The sequence below is a fragment of the Fonsecaea multimorphosa genome (assembly GCF_000836435.1).
Source record: "Fonsecaea multimorphosa CBS 102226 unplaced genomic scaffold supercont1.4, whole genome shotgun sequence".
NCBI lineage: Eukaryota > Fungi > Ascomycota > Eurotiomycetes > Chaetothyriales > Herpotrichiellaceae > Fonsecaea > Fonsecaea multimorphosa.
In genome coordinates, this window is record NW_015971638.1 from 699,065 (window position 1) to 712,598 (window position 13,534).

At 52.2% G+C, this 13,534-nt stretch overlaps 6 protein-coding genes across 6 annotated transcripts; 2 read left to right on the plus strand and 4 right to left on the minus strand.

The window, feature by feature from the left end:
• Positions 1-455: 455 nt before the first annotated feature.
• Z520_02897 (uncharacterized protein) lies at positions 456-1,937 on the minus strand (the record flags this gene model as incomplete). The annotated part of the gene is made up of 1 exon (XM_016773410.1): positions 456-1,937. The coding sequence occupies one exon, from the start codon at positions 1,935-1,937 to the stop codon at positions 456-458; it is 1,482 nt and encodes a 493-aa protein (XP_016635467.1).
• Positions 1,938-3,081: 1,144 nt separating this feature from the next.
• Positions 3,082-4,281, minus strand: Z520_02898 (uncharacterized protein; the record flags this gene model as incomplete). The annotated part of the gene is made up of 1 exon (XM_016773411.1): positions 3,082-4,281. One exon carries the CDS (start codon positions 4,279-4,281, stop codon positions 3,082-3,084), a length of 1,200 nt encoding a protein of 399 aa, XP_016635468.1.
• A 1,209-nt stretch (positions 4,282-5,490) lies between these two features.
• On the minus strand, positions 5,491-6,156 carry Z520_02899 (uncharacterized protein; the record flags this gene model as incomplete). The annotated part of the gene is made up of 1 exon (XM_016773412.1): positions 5,491-6,156. One exon carries the CDS (start codon positions 6,154-6,156, stop codon positions 5,491-5,493), a length of 666 nt encoding a protein of 221 aa, XP_016635469.1.
• Positions 6,157-6,779: 623 nt separating this feature from the next.
• Z520_02900 (uncharacterized protein) lies at positions 6,780-7,772 on the minus strand (the record flags this gene model as incomplete). Its single annotated transcript, XM_016773413.1, has 1 exon — positions 6,780-7,772. The coding sequence occupies one exon, from the start codon at positions 7,770-7,772 to the stop codon at positions 6,780-6,782; it is 993 nt and encodes a 330-aa protein (XP_016635470.1).
• An 852-nt stretch (positions 7,773-8,624) lies between these two features.
• Z520_02901 (uncharacterized protein) lies at positions 8,625-10,133 on the plus strand (the record flags this gene model as incomplete). The annotated part of the gene is made up of 1 exon (XM_016773414.1): positions 8,625-10,133. The coding sequence occupies one exon, from the start codon at positions 8,625-8,627 to the stop codon at positions 10,131-10,133; it is 1,509 nt and encodes a 502-aa protein (XP_016635471.1).
• A 1,345-nt stretch (positions 10,134-11,478) lies between these two features.
• Positions 11,479-13,146, plus strand: Z520_02902 (uncharacterized protein; the record flags this gene model as incomplete). Its single annotated transcript, XM_016773415.1, has 1 exon — positions 11,479-13,146. One exon carries the CDS (start codon positions 11,479-11,481, stop codon positions 13,144-13,146), a length of 1,668 nt encoding a protein of 555 aa, XP_016635472.1.
• Positions 13,147-13,534: the final 388 nt, after the last annotated feature.

The window sequence follows — 13,534 nt, forward strand, 5'->3', positions numbered from 1 at the left end:
ATTCAATTCATTCATTCATTCAATTCATTCATTCATTCAATTCATTCATTCATGCCTCCACCGGCAACCAACCCATGCTTCTAGTTAGAAGCCCCAGTCAGTAGATCGATAGAGGGGAGGGCTCTTCTGTCCTCTCCCGGATAGGAATAAGTGGGGCTGGGGGGCAACTTTCTTGCAATCTCCCATTATACTTATACTTTCCAGGATGATAGGGAATGGCGGAAATGAGGAAATCATACGAGACAATGCCGGTAGTGCGGCAACGGGCTGTCTGGGGAAGGAGCACAAGAGAATGAGCTGTTGGTATCGAGCTGGAGCTGCAGTGGAAATGTTCAGAAAGGAATGTTCTATAAGGCTGTGTAAATACTAGGTACATAGATGGTAATGGCCGGTGATGGGCTGTCAATTGTTTTGGATTTCATGCTTCGTCGGTCCATGTGCCTCCCATCTCCCATCTACTCACTCTGGTCCTCACCAGCGATCTCACTGCCTGATCTTGTTGACGGAGCACGCTCGTAGTCTTCCTCTTCGTCTTCGTCCTCAGAAGCTAATTCAACAGATTCACACAAGCCTTCAGGGTCACTCTCAGAGTCAGTCTCCGCAGAATCAAGAAGCTGGTTCGAAAAAGACGCTGCTTTCTCGATTTCTCTCCTTGTACGATCCCGCTGGATGCATCTCATCTCCAAGCCTGGGATCTCTCGCACCCGTAAGAGCTGACGACCTTCGGTTTTCTCCTTATCGAATAATCTGCCTCTGGCTCGAGCCCCTGCTTGCTCCTTGGACAAAAACGTTCTTTTGAACACGGACCCATCAAACCGCGAATTCTGCTTCAGGTAGACACTGGGCAGCCTGTACCCTTCAACTGTTTGGGTCCAGACTTGGCCCTCTACGATGTCCATGAGACCGGTCAACCGCCCCCAAGCTTCTCCCTCTGACCCATCCGGTCCTCGGTAACGTAGAAAGACTCTAACCTTGTTTCGAATTTCCCGGAACGGATATCTCAATGTCTTGACGCCTGGGGCCAGCACCAGTTCATTGATGGCGGAATAATAGCATTGTACACCTCCCGCCCGCCTTTGTGCAAAGAAAGAGAGTCGTTGCGGGTTCTGACATCTACCGTTTGCAATCGCCGAGCTAGCAGCCAGAATAAGTTCTGGCAGAATCTCCCTCGCATAGAATTTGGCTCGACAGAATGCAAGAAAGGATGCCCAGCGAGTAAAGTCAATATCATATTCGAGAACGTTGATGAGAATAGTGCATTCCATTGCACCGTCCCTGGGCCGGGAATTTTGGTCGTGTGGATGTTCGATATAGTCCTTTTGAAAAAGCTGTTCACACAGGTGGCGAACCCTGAGACGTAAGCTGGACAACGATGGCATTCTCTCTCTCAACAAGGGACAGTAGTGCGTCTGGTCCAACGAACACTTCCTAAAGAGGCCACCGACGGCATCAATTTCCAGATGTTTCAGGGAGCCGGGCAACGCTTGAAGAATCTCTGGGAGTGCAGTATGCACGGCCGCACACATTGCATCGTTCCGTGGTGGAGATACCCTTGGGGTCACCACCAAGCTGAAACTCTCCAACCGTACCATGCCATGCACGATCCCAGCTATTCTCTGTATCGCTGTCAACACATCCTCATTGATATTCGAGGCGGTATATGCTGTATCGGAATCGTATGGTAAAGAGTCTTTGCAGGAAATGCTGATGCTAAGCGACCGAGTCAACTCTTGCCCAGCAGGCCAGGATTCCGCGAACTTTGCGAGTTGGACTTCTGTCATGAATATGTCGGTATAAAGCACCTCATAGCCTATTTGACGCCAAGCCCTGCAGACACCAAGCGTCTTGACCAAGTCCCGGGAGGATTTCGTAGAGGTGTCGACCTTAAGGTGAAGCAACACCTTACGCACCAATTCCGCAGGAAGGCTGCTGGCCATGATGTTGCAGGATGAAAAACGATGGAATGCAATATAGATATTGAAAAATGAGAATATGGAGATCACCGTGATATGAAGCTGGATGTTAACGACTGACGAAGGTTGTAAGAGTTGATCACACAATGCGGACGATAGATGTGGCAGAAAAGTGAACGAGCGCCGTCCCCTGATTCATCACCTACCGGGCAGGCGAGGAAGGCGTAACTCAGAGCCTCGTCAAAATGGCATGCGTATCCATGCTGCCAGATGTTTTCCGATCGCCGAAGAAGGTGCGGGTGAAATCATGTCCGTATTTTCTAAGCTCCTAGCATTGTGCTGGCATCAGGTCGACCGAGTCGCATGATTCGCATTGTCGAACAGGTTGCAGGTAACCCTTTTTTGTACCTTGAACAAGGGTCGTGTTTAAGGACAAAGTTGTCAACAGTGCCTGCGCGACTAGCCTGAGCGAAGTCCACCATCTGCATCAGTGTGTTCGAAGCAGTCCCCACGTAGCCTTACATGTTTTGTGAGGGAAGGTCCTTCTCTTCAAAGCCCCCTCCCCTTCCACATCCCTTTCCTGTTGTTTGTTGTGCATGCTAGGTTTGAAAGTCAGCGAAGATCTCATTCATCATTTGTCTTTTTCTAGGGCCGAGATCTGTTTGCACGCTCTCCACGGATTGTCTGAAGATGGGACAATGACATTCTGCATATCCATACTTCATCACGAAAACATTATAAGAGGTCTCACATGAAGTGGAAGTCATAATGGAGAGATGAATCGAGGCTGCGGAAGTTGTGGTCTCCAGGAACAAGCTCGGGAAATGTTGATGGGGCGAAGACTCGTCAACGTCACAGGCACTAGCGAACCCACTATTGTGACTGTGGCTGTGGCGAGACCGGATCCCTTCGGGGGCCCATTGGGGGTTTTAGCGGGCCTACTACCAGGTAGTGCTTTAGGCGGTGGATCCTTGGGACCGAGTAAATGCCTACCTAGCTGATATTGATACGGGGCCTGGCCTTGCGGACACCAAATGAGGTTATTCTGGACGGTGCATTGTGTTGTTCAAGTGTGCAAATGGCGCATCCTTCTCGTTATTATCATTACTATTACTATTGTACATAGGGTATATCGAATTTTTGCTTGGTCATCCGTGTTGGGTAGCTTCTAAGGGTCAAACTTGCCCTCCTCGAAAGCCTTGTGCTCTCTTTCAATCTCAAGCTTGACCCACGCATAAGTTACGGCCGCCCATATGGCGATATAAGAGAAAAGAACACCCAACGAAAGGCCAAAGGCGTAGTGGAACTCCAGGGTCCAGATGACGGCGGACACGCACCCGATGTACGTGCACACGCCAAACAACCACCACCAGGTCAAGTAGCGAAACAGTTGGCGAAAGGCTTTGTTGTTCTCATAACGGTCGTTGTAGCGGACGCGGAACTCCCGGTCCTGCAGGCCGTCGACGGCAATGAAATCCTCGGCGGCATAGTAAATGAATGGGCGCAGCTTCGTGCCTCGAGGTTGCGAATTGATCCCAATGGGGATTTTGAATGGGAGTATCTCGGTGATGAGCATCAGGATGCCCAGAAATCCCATGATGAAGGTCGGTGAGTAGAGGTAGAGATGGGGCTTGACTAGCGAACTGCCGACGACGAAGGGGATCAGGGCCAGGATCATGGCGACCCCGTACACCCACGACGTGGCATCCAGCTCCCATCTGCTCCGCGACAATAGAGGCGCGCAGTCTTCGGTGTGAACGAACAATCGGTACACCCGTGCAATCAGAATCCAAAGCTCGCCGGCACCGAAAGAGATGATGGCGTAGCCCAGAATGTTTTCGTCGTATTCTGGCTTGGGAAGGGGACATTCCCGGGGCGTGCTATTGAACTGCTCCCGGCACTCTCTCTCCCAGCGGTGTTTGCGGGAATTGTACCAAGTGTAGTATATGATACACGGTACGATGATGTCGAAGAGCAAAATCGCCGGGAGCCCGAGCGTAATGCCCAAGTGCTGCATTGGGTGCGCTTCCTTTTGCATCATTTTCGTCTCTTTACGCTTCAAGCGCGGGAGAGTGCGAGTGGATGAGGCATATGTAGTAGCTCTCCCTTGGAGTTCGGGTCGAACGGGTGTGGGCTGCGTGTCGCTGTCGGCAGCGGGTGGTAGCTCTGAGTCGGGTTTTTCTTCCATGCCATCACTAGGCAGTCCCAGCGTCGTGCCACTGTCGGGAGTATCGCTCGATTCTTGTTGTTCTCCTCGCTCTTGGTCTCCCAGCATTTCTTTCTCTGGGTCGGCAACTGGCACCCCATCACTATTGTCCCGCCAGCTCACTCCATTGCCGGGACGATCGTCCGCCTCTTCTTTCTCCATCGTGAAATGGTGTCTTTCTCCCTTCAATGATTTTGTAAGTCTGCTCCTTCAGCGACAACCATATGACACTCTCCCGGTCCTCACAGAATCAGAATGCACATTTCCAAAAATGAAGGGGGCGACTCTCCATTTAAGAAAGCACATATTCCTAAACGAGGAGCGGACACCGCGCGTTGACTCAGCCGACAGCATTATCTAAGTCATGGGATTTTGCGGCAGAAAATTTGAGCCTTTGGGGCGGAAGATCGGGCCCATGATCCACATCACGCGCCTTCTATTCGCGGTGTTGGACTTGGGCGTTCGGCACCCCTGCGGATCTGTGCGCCGGGGCTTCCGCTTGAAGCCCCTTCAAGGTTGTTTTCCTTCAGCTGCCGGCAGCCTGTCCGCATCAACGTCATTGTTTACCCGTTCGAGGCAGACTCGCCCAGTACGGCGTTGGATTCAGCCACGCATCAAAGTATTAGGCGCTGTCATTGACTCAGCAGTTGGCGGAGAGGACGGGGGTGGACGGCACCCAGACGGGAGGAGTTGACTGAGGCCGGAACAGGGGCCTCTGGACTACTAGAGCGTCTGTCAACTCGACGACATAATATAATACTCGATAGCTAGTATCCGTCGAAGAGCAGAGTCCAGTTCAGATGCCCTGGAGCGAAGCACAGACAATATGGCAACGGGGCGTCATAGGCGAGTGTCATCCGGGAATACACTTACTGTACACTTCTAGGCAATGAGTGAGTATTGGAAGTCGACAGGATGAGCAGACTTGCAGGCACTGGGATGAGAGTGGCCGGTTCTTCATCAGCCCCTGGGCTCTTACAGGCTACAGCAGAACAATGGAGCCCCTGTTGATGTCCGTTTCAGGGTCAAATTGCAGCAAATGATGAGTAAAGCTTTAGGTAAGAGAGGGCGTCGAGCGATGAGCTGCGTGATGAGGAATGAAGGCTGATCGCACAATCAACCGTCTCTGCGCCACTACGTCATCGTCATCGGCGCCGTTTCGGGCGACCCCTCGACAAGACATAACACACGAGATTGGGTCGGAGGATGTATCTCGGTTCTACCAAAGTGTCAGATATTCGTGGAAATAATTGTATCGTAGAAGAGTACAGTGGGAAGAAACTCCCGGCGCCATCATTATTCCCTACATGGTCGAGTACAGGGCTGTGATCATGACAACCAGCCACCATCGCATTGGTGCTCATCTGTCCGCTATACAACGCTTGTTGTTATGGCAGAAGTCATTCTTTGGCTTTCTTTGTAATGGGACACCGCCAGAAACATGACAATGACTTCCTCCATCACCGCTTCGCTGCTCCAGCACGGGGCGAGCATTTCCATGCTGCCACCCCGCTTCGAGCCCTTGTAGTTTGGCTTGTATCTGGCAATGGCTAGCCCCTGGCCATCCAAGAGCACCATGTTCAAGTCATCGATCTTTTTCCGAGGTTTCCACGACATTTTCTCCCCACAAAGTGCTGGGGAAGCGTACGAGTACTGCGTGTTGAACCGTGAAGACTCGAGGGTGAGAGGCTGCCCATGCAATTTCACATCAATCCGAGTCGTCAATGCGTGGAAGTCAACTGTAGCCACTTCAGCATCACTGACGTTGGATCGGATCGTCATTTGCGGTTTCCGATATCTCGCTTCTACCGTGTACAAGACGGTGGTCTGGTCCGTGTCAAGGAGACGGATCGTCGTATGTTGGTTCCAATAATCCTGGTACTGAACGTACAAGGTGCGAGATTCTGAGCTCTGATCGGTGACGTCGGACTGGAAAGGCCGCTGTGGCTGGACATCGTCCCAGTTATCGTCCTCATCTTGTATCGGGTGTGGTTCAGGTGCTTCTTTTTCCTGATGTCGCCTGAAAATATTCTTCATTTTCACTGTTCTTGTCCAAATATTCAACGTGGGAAATTCGAAAGTGTTTTTTCAAGTTCCTGGAAGGTCAGTGAAGAGTGTGCAGACAGCGAGATGTGCGCTTTTATGCGAGAGGTAGTAGACTAACAGTACAGCCATGCTTAGGTAGCAACAGCAAGGCGGATGGATGGCTGTGAAAGGGTGATCGGACGTGTATATCCGCAGTATCAACGACGATCTTGGAGGCCTTAAGCCTCAATAGCCCCGCAACCACTTGAGTAATAGCGATTTGGCAGGTCGCCACCCCCAGTGGACACGAGTACCTCCAATGTGCTCAGCCACAAGACCTCCACGCTCGTATTCGTGTCCAGAGCAGTGCCACGGCCCATAAGTGCCACACACCGTTCCTAGATACGGCGAATTCTGCTGCAAATCTTCAAGCGTCAAATTCACTGCTTGGAGTGATTGTCGCACGGAGCCAGTCACAGCGGTACAAAGGAAACATATGGTGCAATATGGGAATCGACGCGGGAAGAACATTGCGTCGAACATGAAAAGTGTGGGCTCACGAAGCTACGACTTCTGTCGCCATCGTGCTGGCAAACTGTTGAATAATATTACCGAGCTGTCCATCGTCACGATCTCTAAAGCCCATCGTCTGGTGTCCAATACTTGTTCCAACGCTCATCCGTAGCGCTTGCCTCGACGTCCTTCTTATCATAGAAGCGGAGATCAGTGCTCAGCCGAATGCGACCAGCAGGATCATCGTTGGCAGCCGCAGTGTGAATGGTGTATGGTAGATGGAAGACCACACCACCAGCCTCAAAATCGGCGACGAGCCAACGATATTTGGTCTTCTTGGCGAGGTGCTCATTGTCCCGCTGGAAAACCATTGGATCCATCGAAAGGACGCCCGTGGCGGACATATTGCGATTGAACGCTGATATCTTCTCCTCGAGGGTGAAGTCTTTGGCGCGTACCTCAAAATCATCCTCAATGGCCTTGCCGAGGTTGGTGCTGTCTTCCAGATAAGCAAGGCCTCCTCCCATGGCCGTGACGTCCCCGATGGGCACCCATGCGGTCAGGAAGAATGCATGGCCTCCACGAAGGAAGAGCTTATCGTAATGAACGCCAGTGCTTTGACCTCCGGGGATATTGTGCCGGAGCATGGTTCTCTTGACGAGGACTTCTTCCTCCCAGCCCATGATATTGCGGACCATTGTGCGCAACTTTGGGTGCGCGACGAAGTCGAGATAGGGTTGTTGCACGTGGGCAGCCACGAGTCGCTCCAGTTCTTCGTCACCTGTTGGACCTCCACCACCAATTCCGTTGTGCAGCGAGATATTCTCGTCCGAATTGTAGATGCCGTCAACCGGGTCCGTGTCTGCCTTTAGCAGACCCAGGGAGTGGAACTGGGAGAAATAATGTCCCCGAGTCTTCAATACATCGTCCCGCGGCAAGAGGCCTTTGACGAAGACATATTCGTCCTCAAACAGACGACGACGGATCTCTTCGACCGGGGTCTCACTGGGAGTCTCACGAAGCCAGCCCAGCATAGACTGGGGGATCGAGCCTTGGATGGCACGCACATCTGGAGGAAGAGGTTTGGTATCCGGTCTTGAATCAACTGTCTCCATTGAGAGCTGTGCCGAGGATGAAGCTGGTTTTCAACATTGATACTGGAGAGAGACGAGCCCTCAGAAGCTGTAGAAGGCGCATCGCCATCTTGTTATTCAGTGCAATGCTGTTGAAGTACGTCACATATTCATTGCGAGAGAAGCGGCAGGCCTTATGCGGTCAATGAGATGGAAGAGGAACGACAGGGGAAGTCTGGTTGGTCTGGATGCAGGATGGAGGGTTGGGACCTCGCACCTAGGGGCAGGAGTAGGTTGGTGTGGGTGCTACCAAGGGGGGCGGGGACAAAGCCCTTGGGCTTCTAGCGGACCCTGTTGGGTGCCTATTGGGGATCAGCAAAGCCCTATTTGTCGTAGGCGCCCTGGGCCTATCGCCTATTGCCTGCGCCTTCTTTTAGCTTAAGCGCAGCTGTGACTTGGCCTGCTTGTGCTGGTCACTAGCATCTGCCTCTGTCATCTTCGCCTCACAGTTTTACTTTCTCACAATTTGTTCCACCACCGACGGCTTACACTCCGTTGCTACTGGTCAGTTAAAGACTTGGTGCGACAAAGTGCTTCTCTGTCTTGTACGAAAACATCACTGGCTTCATAGACCACGAGCCGAGTTGGAACACAAGTGGTATAGTCTCGCACATGCTCGCAGCATCTAGCCGAGGAGTACTCGATCATAAGGAGGTCGCCGCTTTCTCAAGACATAGCTAACTGTATAGATGAAGGACGCCGCGCCGCTATTTCCAAGGGTAGATGGGGAACGCGCCATGTATTGAACATAGCCACCCTTTTGCAGCTTCTTCCCCCATCACTCATCCGACAGCTCGTTCCTGTGCAAAGATCTGCTTCACTAGGGAGATCAGCATGGGTGAGTCTCGATATCTTTTCGTGGTCAAAGATCCCAAATCCCTGTCATTCTCCAGAAGCGATGACCACGAGAGGCGATTGATCCACCGTCATGCACAGATCGACAGCATGCATCGACGACGGGCGTCGCCGAATCACAAAATTTACACGGATGGGCAACTACCATTCATTCAAGTCAACCCAGGTATCAAAGCTGGCACCAGCAATAGACCTGTGGTACATGACATCCCTCGGGTACCGGCTGACGAAATGCGCATCATCGATCCTTTTGCAAGTACCGTGGTCAATGTGGACCGGAAAGCTCATGGTCTCCTTCAATATTTCATCCATGTTTCCCACCCTAGGACATGGTATTCGGAAGTGCAGAACGATCGCACCTATACCTTTCAGAAGGACGTCCTCGCTCTGGTCAAGGGATGTCTCGAGAACGAGGTTCATTTTTACACCTTGCTGGCCTCCATGGCCAGTCAAATGGAGTATTTTGACCTGATAAACCGAGACGACGAAACCACAAGTCAAATTGCAACAAAAGCCATTGGCGCCGTTCGCCAGCACCTGAGATCTTCTCCTCTTATTGATCAAAGGCTTATTTTCGACATACATCAACTGGCCGTTACAGATTTCTATCGATACGAACTGAAGTCGGCTCTCATTCATCTCACCGCAGCCAAAAGCCTTCTTTCGCATATCGGAGGCATTGACCGAATCGATCCTTCGCTCCGGGAATGGATTGTGATTGGGGATGGCTATCTGGCAGCAGAACTACTCCAGAAGCCACTGTTTCCTGCTTCGTGTTTCGACCCAGGCGACCTGGAGCCGGAACATGCTAATGATACTGGTGATCACCCTGATATCACCGCTCAATGGTTCCAGGAGCCAAAGTATGTCAAGATTCTGCCAAACCCGATGCACCAGGTGCTTCTGGATTTGGCTGCGACAGTCGATGCCATGCGACGGCAGTCTGAATCAGAGGCCACAGATGGAAATGCCCCTGCTGGATCTAAAGCATCCCTTCACTGGCTCCTTCTCCGAACAAGCGCACTCAGGCACCGACTTCTCGAACTCGACATTGACGATGGCAAAGTGGATGCCATCAGGATCGTCTTGATCATATGGTTATTCATGGTAATGACCGTGACTGGTCGCCGGCGAACATGCAAAGTCCTCGCTTCGAAACTGAGACGTCGACTAGAAGGCATTGGACGGGAGGACTGGAACGGATATGGAGATGTCCACCTGTGGGTGCTTCTCGTTGGTGCCATGTCTTGCGAAACAAAAGATCGCGGGTGGTTCCTTCAAGCAATCCTAGAGACGGAGAGTCCGGGTTCTTGGGACACGCACAAATCGTTCTCGGAAGACGAGCTTGCAAAGCTATTCAGTCGCTTTTCCTACCTCGACCTGTACCAGCGGGGCCTGCTGCAAGCTGTCAGCTGCGATTTGAATGTTCTAGCACCTCACACGGCCGGGGACTGTGACGATGCCTCACCAACGTCCAGACACTGTTAGGACGAGATCTGAAAACCGTGCATGCAGATTGCCAGCCCGCCAGGTCCATGATCGAGCCTTGAGGGAAGATCTCTGATGTTGCAATTGAGCCCCTGTACGCGACATCTAGAACTACTACCCGATATGGGCATGCAATGGCAATATTCGATTGGCTTGAGATTTCGGAGTGCAGGGAGATCCACAAACAACAACTGACAAATGGCCAGCGGACTCGGGTCATAGGAAGCACAGTCTGACGATGAAATTGATATTGTAGTAGCTGACCTGACTTTTAGCTCAAACGAACCGAGCATCTACCTCGTATACTCGGTATCCTTGCTAAATAGCCAGATTGGACTTCAAGTTCGCACTGGTCAATACTAGTACCTCCGCGCAACCACCTGGCAAAGTCGAACTGCACATATTATTATGCTGAGCTCCGCACATGGCATCAACTGCACTTCAGCCGCAGCTGAGAGGCAGGCTGCCATGCCTGCGATCCAGCTTGAAGTCTCTTCAGACTGGGTGTCCATGAAGGGTCTATATTGTTGATATTGAGCATGTTTGCCTAACCTGTTGGCAAGGACAACTGGCCTTCGCTTAACCACTCCTGGTAGGCTCCCTACATAATAGCTGGAGGTTCCACCGAGGGCCCAGTGTAGCGGATCGCTGGGCAGCCAGATGAGGCGCCCCTGTGAGCTCAACGTGCTGCTCAGGTGGTCCTCAGAGGGTATGAGGTGTCGTTACTGTACATGTAGGTGCTGAGTCCTTGACAAGACCGTGACGCGCTGCTGCTCCTCCATCTGCACGGAATGGTCGAGAAATCACCACTAGACTGTGCCACGGTACGCATTGCTGACCTGGTCATCGTAGATACTCTCCTGCCATGACAGCGACAGCACTGACCATCTCCCCGCCCGCCATCAACTCCAGCGAAGAACGCACACTGCGGCCGCGGGCATCAATAAACCGCCGACGCCTCCGGTGGGCGAATCATACCTAGGTACCTAGGTACACAAACTGCTCCCGTCTTTCTCCGGCCATGTGCCCCGCGCCCGCCTTCCAGCCTCCAATCTCCACATTATCTTCCCCGTCTCCGCCAGCGTCGACCGAGGTTATATGTCGGAAATCGTTATCCACCTCCTGCGGCCTCAACAGTGCCTGTCGCGTACAAGGCGGGAAAGATGGTCGTGGATGTCTATCTCCAGCCGGCTTCTCCCACTGGGCACAGCGCCGAGGACTCGGCTTTATCCTGGAAGACGCCCTGATCATTGATATCTCTTCAAGATTGCTTCCATTCCCCTCGACTCTCTATATTGCAGTATCTCTTGACTGATCTGCTTTCGCTCAAGAGTGGGCAGCAAAAATGCCCTCCACGTCCCCCTACCCTCCATTGGACATTCCAAAATGCAACATTCTCTCATACGTCTTCCCTCCAGAGAAGACGCAGTCCAACAAACCGCTATGGATCGATGCTGACAATCCTTCCAACAGTCTCTCGCCAGCCCAGATGCTGTCTTGGGTCAAGAGATTCGCGGTTGGTCTTGATCGACTCGGAGTCAATCAGCAACGAGCGGTCATGGTCTTTACGCCGAATCATCTCTATGTTCCAATGGTGTATCTCGCTGCTGCCGGTTCCAAGCGCTTCTTCACCGGCGCGAATCCTATTTACACGGTCAACGAGGTCGCTCACCAGATGAAGGCAATCGAAGCGGCGGTTGTACTTATCCATCCATCCCTACTCGATACTGGTGTGGCTGCAGCCAAACAAGCCAGCATTCCACTAGACAGGCTTTTCATCTTCTCCGATTCCGAATGTCCAACGACAAAGGGCGTCAGGGATTGGCGGTCAATGGTCGCCTCAGAATCGGAGGCCGAGTCATGGAAATGGGATCCTCTTGAGGGAGACGCTGCCCTGCAAACGATTGCCGCCATCAATTTCTCTAGTGGGACCACTGGCCTGCCCAAGGGTGTGTGCATTACGCATCGCAACCTCATTGCGAACGCTGCGCAAACAATCTTCAACAAATACCAGGACACTCCGTACTCTGAACAAGATCCCGGGCCGGAGCGTTGGCTAGCATTCCTTCCCCTATATCACGCCTACTCGCAGCTGTGGACCATCAACATTGCATGTCGACTTCAAGTCCCGGTCTATGTGATGCCCAAGTTCGTGTACGAAGACTTCTTGAGGCACATCCAAACCTATAGAATCACGACGCTGCAGTTGGTGCCGCCCGTGCTTATCATGCTTAGTAAACGACCTGAGACCGCCAAATACGACATCAGTAGCCTCAAACAGATTCTTTGTGGCGCAGCACCGCTAAAAAGTGATTTGCAAAACGAAATCATGCAGCGCTTCAAAGTTGTTGTTGTTCAGGGCTGGGGCATGACTGAGACGACATGTGCCGGCATTATGATGCCAGGAATGACCAAGGATTTGACCGGCTCGATCGGTTATCTGCTACCCAACACCGAGGCGATGCTCATGGACGAGGAAGGCAACGAAGTGACGGCGGAAGGCGAACCAGGTGAGCTCTGGCTGAGGGGACCACAGATGCTGCTTGGCTATTGGAGAAACGAACAAGCCACCAAAGAGAGCAAGACCGAAGACGGCTGGTTCAAAACCGGCGATGTCGCCGTCTTCAAGGGCAACAAATGGTGGATCGTCGACAGGAAGAAAGAACTCATCAAAGTCAACGGCTTGCAAGTGGCACCAGCAGAATTAGAGGCCATTCTGCTTGAGCATGAAGATGTCGCCGATGCAGCTGCCGTGGGGATCACTGTCCATGGCGAAGAGCTTCCACGAGCCTATGTGGTTCTGCAAGAGCGGGCCAAGGGCGAGACGACCGAGGAGGATATCAAGGCTTTCGTGGCAAGCAAGGTAGCCAGGCACAAACGGTTAGCTGGGGGCGTCAAGTTCATTGACGAAGTGCCAAAGCTGGCTAGCGGCAAGATTGTGCGCAAGTTGATGAAGGAATGGGCCAAGAGGGATGCGCAAGAGGTCGAAGGCACAGTGAAAGCGAGGCTATAGAGGAGGATTTGGCAACGGTAACCAGTCCAGTCCGTACCCGGAGGCGCAGACATCTACAAGTGGCCAACCTGATGTTGATAAAGTGGTCAACATACCTGCCATTGTTCTGCGGGCTACAACCCTCGATTCAGAGTCTGCAGCATGCTACCTGAGTCTGTGAGAAGTGGCTCACATGGCTGTGGAAGACAACGGGGCTTCCTACCAACAGCGGAGAGGTCGTCAAAGCAACTTAAGAAAGAAACCCGAAAGATCTTGCCTCACCAATTTGCCGGTCGAAACCATGACTTTGTCCAAATGAAACACGAGGGTCAGACAATGAATGAAATGCAAGGGTGGAAGGTGTGTTCAACATGATGATCACAAGGTCTAGAGAGTCTGCAATCTGGCG